The following is a 21,609-nucleotide window of genomic DNA, read 5'->3' on the forward strand; positions in this document are numbered from 1 at the left end:
ACGAAGTAACTGATTCCACAATTTATTTCTGTGAAGATCATTTTGATTGATATAAGTATTAAACATAACTTGATATATCTATTTATAAATGTTTAGTAAAAGAAATGAATTTTGCAAAATCTACCACTCATAACCTATAAAATGTAAAACTTTGTATTCTCTAACCTCAAAATTGGTTAATTATTGCCATTCCTCAGTAAGTAAATGTGACTCTTTGACTGGTAACTGCTAAGTAAATGAGACTTAGTTTTTTCTACACATAATATTTACATATAAGTTTTAACATTGCGGAATTCCGATAAACAAAAGTCGGTGTTCATAGCAAAAAATTTGCCGAGCATAACGACGTCAAATTACTGCTGTTTGTTCGTTAAATCTTGATTCCGTGGCAAATTATACCTGCCTTTCAAGATTAAATTAAAGACGAACTGTATGAATTTAACAATAATTGCTGAAACTCGAAATAACCTGTTCACTTTATATGAAATTGACAGCTACAACATGGCGTTTCGCGAAGTTTAACGTCACTTTTTCATGTGCTTCTCTGATTGGTGTTTAATACCACGTGATTAAACGCCTCATTTTGTCGATTTGATTTTCCAAAAATATTATCAATCTTTTATCATTTTAATAAAAAAGTTGTTCTTTTGTTTACTAATTATCATGGTTAATCATTAGAAACTCTAAACCATCCGGTTTATTCTTAGTAGTCTCACTCACCACTGTGCAAATCTAGGAAATAATCTAGTTACTTTTGGTTTAGCATCCAAGCAAATGACATATTACTGCACAACCTTTACCATTTTTGTCTATTGCGGTGAATCACACCTTATTGATGCGCCATTTTTGTTGGTGGGATTGATTCAAAAGTATATTTTATTAGGTTCGTTCCAACCCATCAAAAAACCGTCTTTAGTACGGTGACGATTTTTCGCAACAGAGATTACGTGTTACGTAACGGCAGTTACCGTTAAACGAACGATATTGTTTTGTGTTCTAACCGACTTTGGTATCGTTTGTGAACCGTGTCCGGGACGGTCTTTTCTTAGTAGCAAGAAATGTGCATACCCGGATATTGCGCAGGAAATATAATTTACCTACTACCAATATGTAATATCAAACATTTCGATACTAATATGAGTTTCGTAATGAGATACTTTACCGCACTAGTGCAGTAAAGTTACTTTACCGCACTAGTGGAATGAACTGCACCACTCTTCGAATCGCTTATATTCTTTTTCGTATCTACTGCGGGATTTAGCGGGTACTAGCGTTTGTATTGCGTTATTTGCAGCAAGTTCTATATCAGAATCCACACTTTCATAGTCGGAGCTCATGTTCTGAAGTGAATGCGTCAAAATTGATAGTTCGCAAAATGAATCAACAATGAGCGGAACGCTTGGTTGTTAGATGATTCTAATATCTAATATTTTGAGTAAATAATTAACATTATTGGTAGTAGGTAAAATAATGTACTATATTTGTATCGTAAATTCATATTACGATATTCAATGGGTTATCAAACTCGCCCTAACGACAAATTTCCCATCTCATTTCGTAATGAATTTTTACGACACTTATATCGTAAATATTTATTAAACGCTTCCAATAACCGTTCTAAGAACGGTCCAGACTAGCAGGTTGGAACAAACCTATTAAACCTAGTATTGAGTAAGTGGCAGAACTTAAAAGAATCAGTTTTGATTAATAATATTGGCAATAGTCTCGACTAATTTCAAACAACAATTCCTTAAACATTTGTGCGCTATAACATCAATATGAGAATTGATTGATAAATACTTTAGTATAAAACAGTATCCAGATCTTCAGAAATGATGCAAATATTCTACATTTTTGTGTGAACATCAATAGAGATGAGTATAGCATTTTGCCTTTTCACGCTACATATATGATCCACTCTGTATAAGGTATTGAACAATTGTATAAAAAGTGGTAATTGATAAATAGCTTATAAATGCAAAATAAAAGCAAATGACGCGTGTCTCTTTGAAGTATTTTTATGAGATGTGAATAGTGTGAGATTGATAAATGGGATGCAACACAATAAGTATATAATATACATAGTAATAGAAAAGAGAACAAACACTCAAAGCAGCAAACACGAATTGATCTGAAGTGTTGTGATGTGTGCGTGTGTGTATTTTCGGAAGAAGGAATGAAACTAATCTATGGGTATCTAAAATGGACCTTTTATTTATTGTCGAGATACAAACTCAAAAATATATATTTCAAAATTTCAAAACACTAAATCTACTTGCACGGTGTTCAGGTATAAATAATTTATAACAATTATTTTAACATTTACTTACTTAAGATGAAAATATAAAAACGATGAAAAAAAAATTTAAATCGTGGTATTAATCCCAAGAAAACAATACTGAAATTACTTCGCTATAATCGTAAGATTGATAAAAAATAATTAATAATGAAGTTCACATGATTCAATTTACATACAATTTTTCATCTATTATTTTATTCTAATAATTGGAGGCCACGAGTATATGTATGAGAATTCGCAGTTTCCTCCATAGATCGTTTAACATTAAAAGTAATTGAGCAATTTAGTCAATGGGAAAATTCAGAGGATCAACTAAGTCTTTCACATATTAAATACATAGTGAGGAAGAAAAAGTTAATAAACCACATTTCGGGATGTTTTCTAGTGAGCGCATATAGAAATAAACAAATAGACAGTCTTCAGATAATGATGAAATAAACAACCAAATACCTAGTATTAATAACTATAATTACCAATTTTTGAAAAACGGAAAAAAGAATATCTTCTTAAAAAATTTTTTCCCAAATTTTAGTAGAAGAAATAATGTCAACGAAGTTTGTGAAGAGCTGCAGCCACATTTCTACGATAAACTGTTTATCTCATTTAGGCTTTCGATAGGGTTCAATTGAACTGATTTGTAGAAACTGAACAGAAAATTCCAATGCCAAGGAGACAGCCTAAGCGCATTAATAATCATATTTGATAAAAGGATTAATAAAGTAAAGTAGACTGGAGAGGATATCAATTGAAGAACAAAAACAAAATTAAATTTATATGTTATGCTAAGGATGCATAAAGACAAAGATAACTTACGAAAATAGGCCAGGGCATTTACGAACGCCATCGTGTTCTAGAAGTTAAATAAAAGTGATATACATAAAATTCAACATTTTTTGTCTATGTGTTATATTTTTAAACACTAAAAACACCAAAAAATTTTGTTTTTTGCGTTTTGCGCTGAACCTATACAAAACTCGTCTTTGTTACTATGGGCAATATTGTAGAGAATTGGAAAATCTTTTTTTTCCTTTCGGCTAAATTATCTAAGCAACAAATTATCGAAATTTAATTTATAAAAACTTATTTTGAAGATTTTTCAATTCTCTACAATATTGCCCATAGTAACAAAGACGAGTTTTGTATAGGTTCAGCGCAAAACGCAAAAAAATAATAATTTTTTGGTGTATTTAATGTTTAATTTTATGCACATAACTTTTATTCAACCCCTAGACAGGGCCGGATTAAGCTAGAGGCTTGGGGGGGCTATAGCCCCGGGCCCCAGGTCCAAGAGGGCCCCATCATTTGGACATCATTCTGTATTTTTTGATGTGTTGATACCACAAATCTAACGTATTGATATTATTTTGTGAATTTTTCCGGGTTTTCGAATTCCTTAAGGGGGCCCCGTCATTATTTTAGCCCCGGGCCTTATAAATCTTAATCCGGCCCTGCCCCTAGAACACGATGGCGTTGTTTTTTATCTACTATTAATTTTGTCACCAAAAGCCTTTTTTTTCGTAAGTGCCCTGGCCTAAAAAAACGCTTACAGAACTGAAGAGTCTTTGGGGGATATCATTTGAAGACTTAAGCGTCAGTTGCAAGACTTACGTACAACCGATTGTAATTGTGTGGAAAGAACCCAATACGGAGGTGGCTTCTCAGAATAACGTGCATGACAATTACCTATTTAATTGAGAAAAAAGTGAAGAAGCACGAGAAATTTGTGGTAAAGAAAAGAGAGATCTCGTGGATAGAATTCCAAATTACTTGATATTGAAAATTTGTAAACAGAATGACCAAACAGATTTTGACTATCATCTATAAGATGGTATAAGATCTTATCCTTATTATACTAGTAGTTTTCTGCTTTTGTATGACATGTTAGTAGTAACATCAATCCATAGGAAACTTATATATTTGTAAAAAATAAATGGGTCGACGTTTTTTGTTGCCATTTAATTAGGGAGGTTTTCAATACTGTGGATTATTTTAAAGGAGTCCCTGGACTAAATAAGGTTGAATAATACCGGTCTAATCTAATTTATAGATTAGATACTTATATGGGTAACAACAATATAAGGATTATACAGGACATTCTAGTCAAGTGGAGAGGATGAAGGCCACGCTTAGGAGAATTATAGTTTCAACAAGTAATTTGTAAGATCTGCGTTTTTCTTATTCTTTCCCGGCTCGAAAATTCTGGCATTCATTATCGGTCTCCACCTTCTTGATTTGTGTTTCTATTTCCTACTGCCGGACACTAATCCTGAATAAGTCAGCCTCGTTCCATGCATTTTTGAGTCTGCGTAATGATCTACCATTTTGTTCACAAAAATATTGTTTTTATTGACATGGCAATTTCTGTTCTTTCTTTATGATATATATATTTTATTCCATTAGCTTTTTGTGACTAATTCTGTTTTTTGTACATTTTTATACTTGTTAGTTGGAATTTTTGAATTTCAATTACGTTTCTAATAGATTTTCTCTTGATACTAGTGTTTTATTTATTTTATGTTGGTTCGTGGTTTGATTTTCGTCGCCATTAGTAACAACTGATAGGTTACCAGGTTGGAAGACCACAAATAAGTTTTTTTTTAAACAAATTTCGTTTCATTCACTCGATAGTGATACAATCGAAGATTTCCTTATTTGATAGACATTTTTTTACCGAGCGAGAACAAACTTTTGAAGGGAACCACAATGAAATTTGATAGCTGTGGTTTCAGATTTTTGATTACTTCGAATCAACAGTTTTAGAACTTATGGATCGACGGTACTGTAGTTTAGATCTTTATAATTGTGTGACTGGGCATAACGATCTATTTTATAGCATTACTTTTGCTGCGAGATCTTATTCTATCCGATGCGACGCTTCTGGGTATCCGAATTTACTTAGAAGTTATCATCACAGCAAAAGCCATCTTGAAATAAAGACTTAAGCACTGCATCACCTGGAATTTAGTTCTAAACGATGCTTTAGAAGCAGTTTTTCAACATATTATCAACCCTTGTATGTGCGTTAATGTTTCAATGGCAGTTTTTGAAAAAACCATACTGAACACCGTGCATCAAAAGTATATAACAATATAACAGTCCATAATCTCTATCGTATTTTGTACAGCATCAGTAAAATAACGCAGCCTACTACGCATACATACATTAGATCACTTTTTTTGCCCCTATGTGGGGTCGGCATACTATAAAAAATAAAAGAAAAACAGTTACTTAACTAAAGTTTTATTTACAATATACAAATCTACTATTATGCATATACTTAAGTCTTATACATTACTGTTTATCTTAAGGATCAATGGTGAGGTAGTGTACTGATTTGGGAATAATAACAATGACCTATTCAAATTTTTTATGGTGATCAGATACTTGTTTTTTAAATTTTTTATATGTCGAAAGCAGGCACAAGAGGATACACTCGAATAGTTCGAGTAGTGCCTGCCGTTTGTAGGTTCCTTTGGATATTGATCTTAAGCTTCTGTGCATTGTAGTGTTCAGGAAAGACGTGCCTTGATAGCTGATTCGACAGGATTCCACTTCTCCAAGGAAAACAGTTCCGATAAATTGACGTTCTGGGCGTCTGCAGGTGAACTCTTTGTTCATGAGCCACGTCTGCCAGTCGAGTTGGTATTGCAAATACTACTCCAGGTGGTGTTATGTTGGATTGCCGTAATATTTTCGATCTAGATCACCTAAGAGTCGAATTGATCTCTTTTGTACTCGTATTATGGTCGGGGGCCGAGCGATACTCCAAATATGGAATTTGAGCCTTGTAGACGATTAGAAGCTGTTGTGGACTATATAGATTTTTGGTTTTAAAGAGGGCTCCAAGTTTTCATGAAGCAGCCTTAGCTAATTCAGCCACGTAACTATGCCAGGACATATTGTTCCTAACCTTAACACCGAACAGGCGATTTTGCGGAGCTGGTGATATTTTATGACCAGACATAATCAAACCCAGAGCCAGAGTGCTAACCGTCTTTATAAAAAAAGTGTGATTTGTTGTTGCGTACGGATTTGGGTGTTAGTCGAGTTTATTGGGGCAGTTGATTTGAACGACGACACCGGTGTTCTATCGTGGGCGAAGCTATAGATCGGGTTGTCGAGTACATCTTTGTTGTATAGAAGGAAGAGAATAGATGACAATCAATTTAGAAGTTGGGCATACCAAACTCTGCCAAAATCCTTTGATATGTCCAGTGCGATTGCTTGGGATCCCCCATATTTCTCTATACCTTCAGTCCATACGTTGATGACTTAAATCAGGAGATAATATAAATTGGGAATGATTAATTCCTTTTGGAAGATGATGTGATACAATACTGACCTGTTGACGAAGACGTTAAACAGGGTACTAAGTGATTCAACTGAAACACGCGAACAGATCTACTTTCTGTATTTTGACTTCAACAAAATGTAGTTAATTTGTTATTTTATTTGATGGAAACATATACTTTTTACGCATTTCATAATCCTCTTGCGAAAATTGCTTCTAATTATGAAAATAGCTGTGAATACGTATTAATTACGTTTTTTCATTGTGTTGGTTATGTAGCGAAGAGCAACGACATAAAGAAATGGTATTTGTGGATTATTGTATTCTTGAAAATCTACTATTGAATATAGGGTATATTATGAATCATCTTCTTTCATCCATTCTCATAAAACAGCCAACATATTTATTATAGAAGCAATTCTTAATGATGAATTTAAATTACATTTTTTCTGGTTTATAGGAAAACTTGAAAAATCTTGTTTTCTATTTGTGACGCTTATGTACAGATGTGCTAGTTTCTTGGATGCCTACTAAATGTCAGGTTTTCCATTTTTAACCTTCTTAGTGGTCCGATTCTCATTTATTCATTTCATATTGTCTATTCATCGATAACTTAGTCTTTCTTCTTCTAACGATACCCAGTACTGTTAATTAAGTAATTGTTTCCCGTATCTACTATGAGCCTCTATTGTTTCTAATAACTATTATTCTCATTTTTTTTGTTTATGTTCAAATACATCTAAAACTTTTACAAGTGAAGGTTCGTTGTTTGATTTATAAATAGAAACTATTCCGCACTAGGGAAGCGGCCTAAACCCAAGTTAATCAGCGTCGGATTAAGAAGTATTGGGGCCTGGGGCTAAAATCGACCCGGGGCCTACTTAAGTAAATCAAAATCAGCTTGAACTCTTTTAAATGTAATATATTAGTTTCAAACTGAATATAAATTATTTTTTCATAAACTATAAAATTTTTATTTAATAAACTTCTTTCTCGATTTAGTTTTGGCAAAATTTTCAGTTATCTCATCAAAATTCATATACTGTAACAACTCATTTTCAAATGCACAGCCTTGTTAATGACGACAATCGCTCATCTAATATTGTAGAGCGATGTACATTTTTTATTTCCTTTAAAACTGATAACGACATTTATGCTTCACAATTCGTCACGAGCAATCGGTAGGCTATAAATACATTCGGAAAAGTTTCGATCATATCTGATTCAACAACCCAATTAAGCATTTTCAGTGGTATTAATAAATTATTTGTATTATTAATCAATTCGGGTTGAAGTTTGATAAGAGGAATGAATTGTAAAGCACAAAATAATTCAAGTTTTAGACCATTTGAATATATTTCTACTAGAGATTTTACTTGCACATCTAATTCATCTTTTACATTTTGAGTATAAAAGTAAAGTATAGTATAGAATATAAAATTATCATATAGAGTGAAAAATTAGTGTGTGGATTAAATTACACTAATTCATTCATTTCATTTAAATTTCCAAACAATCTTTGGAAAAAATTCGAGTTTTGCAGTAGATCCAATTTTGTTTCTAAAATAAGTGAAATTAGTAATTTTGAGGAGCCCCTACGTGTTCAGGGCTTGTGGCTTGAGTCCACGCTAGACCCTGTCTAAATCCGACGCTGAAATTAAACAGCCAAATTATGAAATAATGAATTTGAAAAGTGTTTAAATGGAAATGAAGTTGGAGGCTTTGAAAAAATAATATGAAACCACATTGAACTATTCTCAGGCCAGAATGTTGACAGGTACAAAAGAGTAATGATCAATCACGAAGAAAAATTTATCAACAGAACTATTTACAGCTTCAAAATTATATTATTAGCTACTTCTGTTCTATATGCGTGACTAAACTTTTCTTCTTTTCATGCGGTCTTCTCATTGAAGGCTGCGACCACGTTTTTAAATGCGTCTCTGTCCCTCGCAACATGAAACAATTCTCCGACGCTGAGATTCGTCCATTCTCTTATGTTACGGAGCCAGGATTTCTTCTTCCTGCCGATGCTTCTCTTTCCCTCTACTCTTCCCTGCATTATGTTCTGTAGCAGTAGGTGTTTGTCGTTTGTAAGATGTGTTTCTTATCTTAATAATTGTCAACAGCTTTCTTTTGCGACCAATGCGTCTTAGTACTTCTTTATTGGCGATTCTGTCAGTCAAGGATATCTTCAGGATGCGTCTATAGAGGCACATCTCAAATACCTCAAGTTTTTGATCATTTGAGCTTTCAAATGCCTTTCAGGCATTTTAATTCTAATCTTGATTTCTTCGTCTGGATCCATTTGAGTGATTACGACTGAACCAAGATACTTTCATATTCTCGGTTGATTCTATCTAATAAGATTTGAGGATCTTCTTCACTCTCAGCCAGTATAGCAGTATCATTGGTGAATCTTAAGCTGTTGATTAATGCTCCTCCGATGTTTACACCATCATGTCTCTTCTCCAGCACTTTCACCATCATTTACGACCGTAAAATTTTGAATAGGTGAATTTAAACGTAGCTGTATCAGCTTAACTGACTGAGCGTTCGCGATAATTAAGTATAATAATCAGTGCACCAAATAATACTGGAGGACACGTTACCGTGTTTGCTTACTTTGGACCGATGGGCTTTCGAATGAACATTTCCCAGAAGTTATTAGCGCAGTTTAAGCAAAATAAGTCGGATTTTTACGTCGATTCATAGCTGTATACGTAACCTGGATCCTCTAATTCACTCCAGCAACGAAAAAAAAAAACAGTCAAGGAAGAGAATTACAAATGGAGAGCCTGCTCCGAAATAGGCAAAGACCGATTCATTGACCGGAAAAGTCATGGTGTTTATCGACTAGGAGGGTATTTCGCATCAGTTCTCGATTAGGTAGAGGGAGAAATTGCAAAGAAAGAACCTTATTTGATTTGAAGAAACAGAAAGTGCTTCTCAAATGTCACTGGTAATGGCCATGGTTAGAATTCACGACTTGCAACTTCAAATTGGTCGACCATCCTCCTTATTCACCAGATTTAATCCCAGCGTTTTTTCTTATTTTCTAACTCTTTAACTTTAAAGTTTCTCTTTTTATCAGACGCATACGTAAATGCCTATTTTGAGTACAAAGTCGGGAACTATTATTTGGAAGGTTTAATAGGTCAAGAGCATCTCTAGAAAAAGGGTATGGACTCAAAAGGAGACTATGTTGAGAAATAGCAATCCCTTATAGGTTGGAAAGAGTGATAACTAATACAAACATATTTTATTATTGAAAAAATTGATGTGAGATGCTACTAAACGATCTGATTCCTACGTAAGAAGTTTTCTTCTTCTTATGTCATTGTAGTCTATATGTACTATATTAAAGAAAAAACATACAATTTAATGACGGATTGGAACATCTATTTTGAGAGGCAATTATACTGTCGGTGACTTGTCGTTGCCATCCGACAGGTGTCATGGCGAATTTCCAATAGATATTATCCGCGACCCGGGTTTGAGCCCGGAACGACTTAATTAGCAAGCAGAGCACCATCCCACTACACTATAGCGTCTGATTAATACAAGGCGATTAATTTTGACGTTGTTAATAGATAAACAGTAATGTATGAGATAAAACAATTGATTTCAAATGTCTACAATCATAAAAAATAAATATAATTCTGTTTTGTTGACTGTTTTCATTGTTTCTGCAATAATCTACAGGGTAGGAATACTAAGAGGTTATAATCTAATTTTTTATTTTCTAAAAGCATTTTTATGTTTTGATCAAGTTTTGTGGACAATACTGTTGATGATTTGGTTTCCAAATTAACAGTGACATGTTTATTAGAGTAACGCGACTTTTATAGAAATTTTTCTGTTAATAGGATTGTATAGAAGGACACGGCTAATTAAGACACCATCTACATGCTATAGGAATCACGGACGATCCGAAATACTGCTGGTGCATGGAAAAGGAAGAAGCTGCAGACCAAATTATTGATGAGTGCCCAGTACTCACATGTGCGAGGTTCAATGACATGGCCAAGCCGTCAGAAGAATATTTTCCAGCTTGCTACAAAAGGATTTTTCGGGCAAGAAATAAAGTGCCGTCACATTCTCGTTTGAGATCAGATCAAAGCATGTAGATATAAAGGTGTGTGTGTGTAGCTCGAGAATCGGACACCTATTTATTTTTTCCTCCCTGCTCGACGTGAGTAGGGAATTTTCTCAGTGATACTGAAAGGTCATGCCAAATAAAACATCGGAGTTAGACACGACTAGTCGATCAGAAACATCATAAATTTGAATCAATCAGCATTGAATTAACGTTACGAGGGTATCACCAACAGTACAGGTACTCGATTTTGTAGCGATTAACTCTTAGTATGGCATTGTATTAATTCTCTAAACATGCAGGTTGACCGATTTAAAGTCACGGTGGTATATGTAATGCGAGAGCAAGGCAATTAAAGACAGATAATGGAAGCGATGCCATTCCTTGGAACGGAACCTTTCTGTATCCTTGCAAAAGCAACTAAAGTGGCCACTTCTAACTGGGAGAAGTACAGCTATGGGCTATAATGCAAGAGCTCACCAAATCAATTTCAATCGAAACAGTCACATCATGCAATCGCCAAAAATTACAGCAAAGTAGTTAAATAAAGACGAAAACAGTTCAAAGATTCTGTCGATTGGAAGAAGAAACTGCAATTACATACATATTACAGTGATAGTTTAACAAATACCTGATTGGAGGTACTAGGCTTAGCAAAGAACTATATGAATTCAATCTTCAAACTGACAGATTTCACTGGAAAAATGAATCTAAACTGATAAGACAAAAATGGATTTAAATAGGTAACAGTATGAAAAGCCACAAGCCATGAACCTTCAACCTGAAGATATATTGGTGCTTGCATTGAGAGGTTCTCGCCAAAATTACAGATATTGCCCCTGCCACTTTTTTTGTTTTATAACCTAAAAGTTTTATTTCCAGGAGACAGACTCTCAGCTGAGGAGGACGTTGGAAGGGTTAGAGTAGTGCTGTAAAAAGTGTATAAACTATTTTCAAGAATAAAGATGTTTGTAGAAAAAAATTTCTTATTTCTTGGTTAGGTGGTAGTGAATTAGTGCTCTGTGTAAGGCCATATACAGATCAGTCTGCTAACTTCGTTATTTTTCATTGCAATAACATTTGGTCGATGTAGATTGACGATGTGGACAATCGAAGGGGTGTAATCAAATATCTTGTTAGTTAGTTGGCAGCATGTAGTTGCTTGAAAGTAAGCTAATGCTGGTCTATTTTCTTCTCGTTATGTGGGGGATTTTTTAAGTACAAATAAATTCTATTATTAAATTACGTATTGAATGCGTTTTATCACGATTAATTGGAAATTAGTCAACAGTATTTCTAACAAAACTGGATTGAGGTGTCTAAATTTTGTAACGTGTTTCATCAATTTCAAATGATAAAAGTACCCAAGTTTTTATCAATCGTTTTCAGGTTGTACTATTTTGATTTGGACGAGAGGAAGTATTTATCCTAAAAAAGTGAAAAACTTATGTGCGTGTGTAATATGTAGTGTTTTGCAATGATCGGAAAAATACAAGCAGTAGAAATATTAAGTTTATCATGAGTACATACACAAAAAATATGGACACATAAAATAACATGCTTTTTCTTTTAATCACTCATAAACTTACCTCGCACTGTGGCTCAACATTATGATATTTCTGGAACAATGGACAACGTTTTATTATAGAAAAACATTACACTAATTGCTTGAATAATAGCTAGCAGTACCTATACAATGCGGTCCATATGTATGGAATAAATTCAATTTTAGCGTATCAAAATATTTAAATAAGAAATTGGGTCATGTGGCACCTGGCTTTTAGTCCTCTGTTTAGCAATATAAAGTTTTTTTTTTTAATTATTAACATTATTAATAATTAAGACTGATTTTTTAATTTTTAAGATGTAAAATTTTGATAATGTCTCTATCACAAAACGTAGAATGATGATAAAAATGTCGCATAATGTCAAGAATGTATTTTTCAATTGAACTAAATGTTTAAAATGACATTTTGTATGATATAAGGGGTTATTTTGTTAATTTTTTCCGTTATCCTAACTTTTAATATACTTTAGATTTTAAATAAACCCATAAGAAATAGTCGAGTGGTGTCAAATCGGGGGATCCAGCCGGCCATTCAATCATTCCTCGTCTTTTAATCCACCTATTGGGAAAAACCTAGTTTGAATAATTTCTATATGTACGTGCAAAATGCGGTGGAGCTTCTTTTTGTTAGTAGTAAATAGATCGATTTATCTCAATCGGATTATTAACATCAGGAAAAAGTCTTTGTAATTTAGGCACTTAGAAGTTAATCAAAAAATCTAGATAAACCTCATCATTAACCGGTCCCATTTTATTGTTAATGGTACCAGCTGAAACTTTCATTTTTTTAGGATATTGAGTGTGAGCTTCACACATCCAGTAAGGATTTTCCTTGCTCCAATATCTACAGTTCTGTTTGTTAACCGTACCGTTTCAATGAAACGTCATTCAATCATCATCAGAAAAAAACTCTTTTGTTCATGAACTGGAAATCTGCGTTCATTATGTCACATCAATTTACAGAATTCTTGCCTTCATCAGCATCATCTTAATTTAACTCCTGAACCAACTGAACTTTGTAAGGATGGTAATTTTCTTTATGCGAACCTCTCAAATAGATGATTTACTTACATCATTGTCGGCGGCAGGTCCTCGAGTTGTCTTATGCGGATTTTTCTAAATCTCTAGAACTACATCCAACTTTTTTTCGCCATTTCCACCTGGTTTTTCATTATTTTTTACATGTTCATTTCACTTTTTGCTAATTATAGACTGCGAAACGTATTGACCAGGTTATTTATTATTAAAAATTTCAAAAACCTCCTTTTGAGTTCTTGTTTTATTACCACAACCAATCATAATTGAAATGTCTATTCTTTGAGTCCCGGATAATGAGCCATAATTAAATTTAATACGCGCACAAATATCAAAGAGATATAGAAACAGTATTAATGAAACTTAGGAACAGAAAAAGTCCAGGCCCAGGCGGCATTCCAAATGAACTTCTTAAATACGGCGGGAGAAGCTTGAAACAGCAGTTAACTTGCAAAATCCTACTACATCAAAAAATTCCGGATGAATGAGTACCAGAATTTTACTATTCAAAAAAGGAGACAAAAAGATATCCGCAAACTACCGAGGCATAAACCTTCTAAATATAACCTTGAAGCTAGTAACAAAGATCATGACAAACATAATAAATGAATTCACCACATTGAAGGATTCAGATCAGGAAGATCTTGTACAGATGCGATGTTTGTCCTGCGACAAATAACTGAAAAATCAATCGAGTGTAACAAACCGGCGTTCATGTGTTTTATAGACTTGGAAAAGGCGTTTGACCGAATACAACTGGAGGACGTGGTACACGTTCTATACAATAGGCAAATCCCATATAACATCATAAAAACTATCGAAAACATTTACCAGAGAAACAAAATCAATGGCATAACTACCGAAGGAATTCCTATAAGCAATGGTATTCGACAATGAGATTCTCTTGGCCCCGAATTGTTTAACATCGTTATGAACGAAGTAATAAAAAGCACTCATAACCTGAAAGGGTATAAAATGGGGAGCAATAACGTCAAGATCCTATGCCAATCCGATGATACTGTTCTGATTGCAGGAAACGAAGATGACCTACAGAGATTACTATTCAAATTCATCACAACGGCAAGAAGTTTAAAAATTAAGATATCTGCAGTAAAAACGAAATGCTTGACTACTTCAAAAACACCTATCAGATGCAAACTAGTTATAGATGATGAAATTATACAACAAGAGATTAAATATCTAGGCATAGAAATATCAGGATACGGTGATATCGAAGCGGAAGTAAGACAGAATGGTCAAAATAGCTAGAGACAAGTCGCCCTTAGGGCGCCGAAGCGATGGGAGACCCCGCAAGAGATGGAGCGATAAACTCTCTAATAATTAAGCGGCAGAGGATACGAGGAAAGACAACCACTGTGCTTACATTAAAGAAAGAAGAAGAAAAAGCAAATATCATACTGACGTCTTTAAGTAACTTTCAATACCTAAATGATAGTAGCCTAATAGATTCATATCAACTGTTTATTTGGCCTTTTCACTAATATTTTAGGACATTTAAATATTTTTTTAACAGAACAGATTCGAAAATACCTGGTTATTTCTAAGCTACATTTTAATAGACCAGACAATATTGCTGATTTAAAAGTTTGGATAACGGAAGAAATTAACAAAATAGCTTCGGTTATTGTCAAAAAGTGAATGGTTGTCTTTTTTAACATACAATTTAACTGTAAAGTACATTGAAAAATAAATTCTAAATATTATGCGACAACTTTATCTTCATTCTACGTTAAGTTTTGTAACAGAGACATTATCAAAATTTAACATCTTGAAAATTAATTTTCTCAGTTGTAATTGCACCAAATTTGAAAAACTTTATATTGCTGAACAGAAGACTTAAATACCTTTCCAACAAGGTACCACACGATCCCTTCTCAGTTTTTTTACACATAGTACATAATAATGGTAAAATTGAATTTATTCAATATGCATATGCATTGCATAAATTGATTTCGTTCTGTGTAATTTGAATAAAGGATAGCTGGGTGTACTATAAGAGCATAAGGAATCACATAATGTGCCATTATAAGGGCTCCACAACAGCGAGAAAGTGGGAGAGAGAAAGATTTGTCTCGTTTCGCTTTTGACATAAAATTACCAAAATATTTAGACTTTGAATCGTTAAGATTTTCTTTTATTTCAGAAAAAAATTGCAAATACTGTTCAATTCATTAAATATCATTTATATCAACACGTCAAGAGTATTAATTCCTCTCCAACTGTCCCCGTTTCATTCAGAACCATGAAGATGAATATTATATAAAATTTCTTTTCACTTCTTAGACGTTTTTATATGTTTTCCTTGATGAATAGTCTTGATTTGGGTCTCTTTTGACAAAAAAATAGTTCAAAAACGCAGGTGAAAATTTTTTATCAAAAGATACCTAAAATAATGGCACTAATTTTAACAAAATTTGACATCGTTTTCTTCACTTTGTTGTAGATGCATTATGGACTTTAAATAGAACATATTAGTACACAGTTGGAAGAATAATGAGTTTAATTATTCCTCCGAGTTACAATTAAAACTGTATATTGTAATAAAAATAAACCAGTTTTACAATTTTTTATGACACATTATGCGATAGTGAAAATAAGAAAGCAAGACATTATATTTCATATTCATATATCTAGCCCATAATTTTGAAAGGTGATGAGCATAAATTAAATTGGTAGTCAAATGAAAATAAAAATAGCGAACAGAGCAAAATAAAGAGAGGATGAAAGCATAGAAAAACAGACCTTCCCATCGAAGATACGACTCGATTTTCTGCAAAATTAAAATTTTAATTCTTCAACTTAAATTGCATAGAAATTTTATAAATTATTTTGCGCACACCGAAAAAATATTTTACAAAATTTGCTTTCTAATAAAAGCTGTAGAAGTAGCATTAAAGAAATAATCACTGTTTCTGGTTATGTATCAAATATTCTACCAGGTTGCTGTTGATCAAGTAAATATAAATTTTTACAAAATAGTTTCTTAATGTTAGAAGAAAATATTGTGGTAACAAACATTAAGGTATAACACAACTGAAATATCTTCATAGAGTTAATTGTCAGCTAGATATTATCTGAAAAGTAAACCATAACATAAACCCTTTTTGTTGCCTTATATCAAATGGATATTAGGTGTTGTTATTCTTCATCATAGGGTCATTATTCCTTACAAAAATTTCCAATACCTCTTCATAATTTCCTAATTTTAGTATTGAACGTGTATTTCTCTTATATTTTCGAGCGTTCTCCATGAATTACCCACGCAGTTAAATGAACTTTAAGGACAGTTGTGCGTTCATTTTCAACCAGATATTTGAACAGTTGTTTTCAATTAGATTTGTTTTATATCCGCGGCAGCGCTGCGATCACAATTTCGAGCAAGCGCAACAGTTACTTTGACTTAAGCCATTTCTAGATCGCTGCTACCGTAGTGTTCTCTGTAGTTCTTATTTATGATGTTAGCCTTAACTCAAAACGCCGCTGATTTTTAAATCATATCTGCGATTTGTTTTCTAGATGCAAAGAAAGTTAAACCAAGTGAAATTAAACCTATAATCGTTCCTTGGTGGTCAACTGTTCCACCATGAAGACGAGTTGAAAGAACAGATTTTTTCTGCATCTGTTCACGCTTTTTTTGTATAATCAAATAGAGCTTACTTCATTGATATACCTCGTATATTATACTAGTTGATAGGTTGATAATAGAATAGTGGTTACCCCGTGTACGTTACCCCAGAATTACACCCGCGTTCAGCTTAAATTGCTAAATTTTTAACGAATACTAATAATAATTTACTGCGGAGAATGATAATGATAATTTTTTTTGTTTCAAAATAATATTGAAGAAAATTCATAAATTGAACCACTCAACGATGAATAAGACAAGGAAATTGAGGAAGATGAAAGAGCATACGATTTATCGGATGGCAGCTGTGAGGAAACCAAGTATGAATCAGATAAAAGTGTAAATTCTGATACTGACAATTAAAATAAACTTTAATTTCTACGTGAATATGTGGTTTATGACCAGGGCCGGATTAAGATTTATAAGGCCCGGGGCTAAAATAATGACGAGGCCCCCTCAAGGAATTCGAAAACCCGTAAAAATTCACAAAATAATATCAATACGTTTGATTTGTGGTATCAACACATCAAAAAATACAGAATGATTTCCAAATGATGGGGCCCTCTTGGACCTGGGGCCCGGGGCTATAGCCCCCCCAAGCCCCTAGCTTAATCCGGCACTGTTTATGACATGTTCTTTACATCCCAATCCCCTAAAACATCGTATAAAAAAGTTGATGGAAAATATTATTTTCGATGATTGAATTGATTAAAAGTTGATTAAAAAAAAAAAGAAAAAAGGTCAACAGAATAGTTGAATAACTATCTATAGCTTCATAACACTGTATGTCTGCTACTAAAAATTTAATTCATGAATTCATCAACCTGAAATGATTGTGTGATTTGCAGCACTACCTCCCGGACTATTAGAAGCGAAATTACATGAATTTTCATGAGCACGACAAAACTTAGAAAATGTATACACCTACTGCAAGAAAACGGTCTACTACGTAACAAAAAAATAAAAAAAATAGCTGAGAAAAATTATTTATTACAGTAACTTAACCTCACCTAACCTAAAATATGAAAATATGCTGAAACTAAGTAAATAAACCACATTTATAGTTAAAAAGTACAACAATACAATAAAAAATAGATTCATTTTTGTAATAAGTCAGTAAAATGAATTAAATTCACTTCAAAGTAAAATTAATCCTAAAGTAATCAAATTTCACCTGAACTGACAGAAACAAAACGTATTTTAGTACAATTTTAGTACAAATGTTTAAGAATCAGGCGAATACGGTGGTTGAGTTTCGTGTTTGGTCAAAAAACTCAGCCCCTATCGAGGTGGTATATTAAGGCGCATTGTCGTGGTGAAAAATCCATGAATTTTCTACGCACAAATCCAATAGTTTACGACAAATTATCAAGTAATACTCCTTATTGATCGTTCGATCTTCTGGAATGAATTCATGATGAACTACACCACGGCAATCGAAGAAATGAGCATCACTATATATCTTCCCAAAACAATAATACAACGAATATTCTTTACAATAATAATTGTACTTTTGATTTTTATACTAATCAGGAACGTTATATAATCGAACATAAAATTGAGCATAAAAAATAAGGTTCAATTCTAAAAATTTGTAAAACTTACCGTAAGAGTCTGGTGATATAGTCAGGCCAATTATCGGGAAACATCACTAAGAAAAAACCGACTCCTATTAAAATCATCCCAGCCAATTTCATTCCTTCAAAACTAGCTCCATATAAAACAACATCTAATGCTGAAAAACAAGCAAAAATAAATCTAATACAATTTACACGTTTTTTTTGCATTTTCTAATATTGATATTTAAAATAATAGAGCCTTTTTGAAACGAATAACATTCGGTGGGTACAAGGAATCAATTTTGCATTACAAATACTCCATTTTTCTATAACAAAAACGACAAACTATTGTAATTAAACAGAATATACACCTCAACCAAAATATAGACCGTAAATTCTAAATAAATTCAAACTTAAAGAATTTTTTTGGCATTGGTCATTGGCACACAAAAATATTCATAAGATACATAAGTTAAATAGAGGACTGTGGAAAAATCTATTACAATACATAAATTATTTATGTCTTTCCGACGACATCAAATAGCCGTAAGTTTTGTGGGTTAATGCGGAGTATTCTTATTGTCACATCTTCTCTCCTACTCAAAAAGGTTAGGGAGGTAAAAAGTAGAACATTTTTAAATTGCGCAAAATTTTTGAGAAAGCTTCCATTTAATTCAATTAATTCATCTAATGGTTCTCATATTTCAAATATAGTAGAAGTTAATTTACCATTATGAATATAAAATAATTAATTTTGTTTAGGTTTGGTTTTGATGTATTTTTTTATTTTTGTAATCGATTAACAATCTGTTTTTAACTAGAACAATAAAAAAATTGTAGTTGAATATAAAAAAATTACTTGTCGAATATGTAGTTTCCCTACTAATAATCTAGTTTATGTAACTACTTTAGAGCATGTATGCATGTATGAAAAAAAGGTGTGTCAAAATTGGTTAAGTTAGTTGTAAGATAACAGAGGGTATTACAAAATTAACCCTTCTAGTCAATTTAAAACAAAATATGCTAAAATCTAATAATAAAGATATTACTGAAGTAAACATTCGGCTACGTTGGGTTATATGTTCTTATACTAGGTTTTTTTTGGTTACTCATTTCTTTTCTAATCGAAAAGATCTTGTAGATCCCTTGCAATGTTATTGGGTACATATCAAGGAACTTTTTATGTACCTAGCCTGACCTAGAGATGGCGGTAGTTGCTTAAAAAATACTACTACATTGAAAAGTACACAATTTATACAATATATGTTTTAAGTTTGAAGACGCTACGTTGTTTATTTAGTACTTATTTGGCAGCCATCAATAGTGAATTTGTAAGCATGGAAAAAATTGGTCATCGTTATGGTTGGTCTTTGCCCAACCAATATAAAAGCTGAACTAGATTCTACTCTGGGTGAAACTACTCCTTCGTTATCAACAGTGAAATATTGGGTAGCAGAATTTAAACGAAGCTGTACGACCTGGAAATATCAGCATAGTAGTGGTTGACCAAATGAGGTGACGACTTGAGAAATGTTGAGGAAAATCCACAAAGCGATACTGAATGATCGTTGGCTGAAAGTGTGCAGGCTAGCAGACATAGTAGGCATTTCAAAAAGTGCTACACGAGAAAGTTGTGCGTAAAATGGATGCCGCGTTTGCTCACAATTGAACAAACCCAACGTCGTGAAGATGTGTTCATGAAGTTTTTGCAATTTTTCATACAAATAAAGCCAAATTTTTGCGCTGTTTTATAGCCATGAATGAAACGTGGATCCATCACTTCACATCCAAAACAAAAAAACAATTAAAACAATGGACTGAAAAAAGAGAACTGCTTCCAAAGAAAGCAAGGACCGTTCCATCTGCAGGCAAAGACATGGTGTCGGTATTTTGCGACGCGCGAAGTATAATTTTCATTGACTATCTTGAAAAAGGAAAAAATATCGATGGCGAGTATTAAGCAAACTTATTGTAACGTTTGAGCGATTGAAACAAGCAAAAACGGCCGTATTTGGCTAAGAAGGCAGTGTTGTTTTATCAAGACATTTCACCAACTCACATCCGTTATTGCAATGACAAAAATTGATGAACTAAAGTTTGAATTGCTATCTCATGCAACTTATTCGCTAGATTTAGCTCTCTCACACTTGAAAAAACGGCTCGGTGGTCATATTTTCTATTAATGAAAAGGCGATGTCGACAGTTAATGACTATTTTGATTCTTATTAGTAAAATGATATCGAACTTGTTGAACATTGCTGGTAAAAGTATGTGGAGTATAAAGGAGATTACGTTGAAAGAAAAAAATATATGTTTTTTCAATATATTTGTTCTTTCTTTGTTCTTCGTGTTTGTTCGTACTTCTGGGTCCATCCTCGTATATAAATAGCTTATTCTCGAGAGATTGTTGTGGTTTTCCTACAAGTATTGAATACAATTGTCTAATTTTAATTCCCAGCTATTTTCTTTTCGTGAAGAAGTATTTCTACCAAGAAACTCTCCCATGTAAAGATACACATAGATGGATTAGTTCGAAGGATTTGAGATGCAGATGTCTATGTTGCCTATGTTGCACAAAGTGTATTTTATGATGTGAGTAAATCGCCTAGAAGCAGACCCAAAACGATACCTTGGGGAACACCTACGTTGATTGGATGCATTGTTTAGTGCTCATCTTAGTACTAAGCCATAACTCAACCCATCTTTAAGGTAAGATTGAAAAATAAGGAAATAATTTAGGAGACAGAATTTTCTGAATTTATAAATCAGACAAGTGCAAGTATTAAAGGTTTGTCTTATATCGAGAAATATTCTCCAGGTCTTGCATGCTTTGTACTTGCTCGATGGTAGCAAGTGATGGAATAACTTGGTTTTTATAAGGAATTGGTATTATTCTGATTTTTAATAAATTTTACAGTGAACTAATTGATCTAACTACTTCAGCTGATTTTCCAGTTTTATTTCAGCTAATTTCTATTGATACGTAAAATTATCAGAATTGCGATATAAATAAATGTAATTAATTTGATTGTATTTGTAATGTATCAACTAAAAAATTACATAAAAGCAATTACAATATATTATATGTGACTATGTGATATGTATGACGATAA

General features: G+C 33.0%; 1 protein-coding gene across 5 annotated transcripts in view; it reads right to left on the reverse strand.

The window, feature by feature from the left end:
• LOC130899577 (solute carrier family 35 member F3) overlaps positions 1–21,609 on the reverse strand; it is a 77,998-nt gene that overhangs the window by 24,599 nt on the left and 31,790 nt on the right. For 2 of the 5 annotated variants that reach the window (XM_057809609.1, XM_057809608.1), the window contains exons 9-10: positions 18,543–18,672; positions 12,279–12,308 (exon numbers count right to left, since the gene is read on the reverse strand). In XM_057809609.1, coding sequence (XP_057665592.1) covers positions 12,279–12,308; positions 18,543–18,672 — 160 coding nt within the window. Of the gene's footprint in view, positions 1–2,190; positions 5,500–12,278; positions 12,309–16,054; positions 16,083–18,542; positions 18,673–21,609 lie in introns of those variants that run through there. The other 3 variants (XM_057809612.1, XM_057809610.1, XM_057809611.1) reach the window with 3 other exon arrangements.

The sequence above is a fragment of the Diorhabda carinulata genome, chromosome 11, assembly GCF_026250575.1.
Source record: "Diorhabda carinulata isolate Delta chromosome 11, icDioCari1.1, whole genome shotgun sequence".
NCBI classification, from domain to species: domain Eukaryota; kingdom Metazoa; phylum Arthropoda; class Insecta; order Coleoptera; family Chrysomelidae; genus Diorhabda; species Diorhabda carinulata.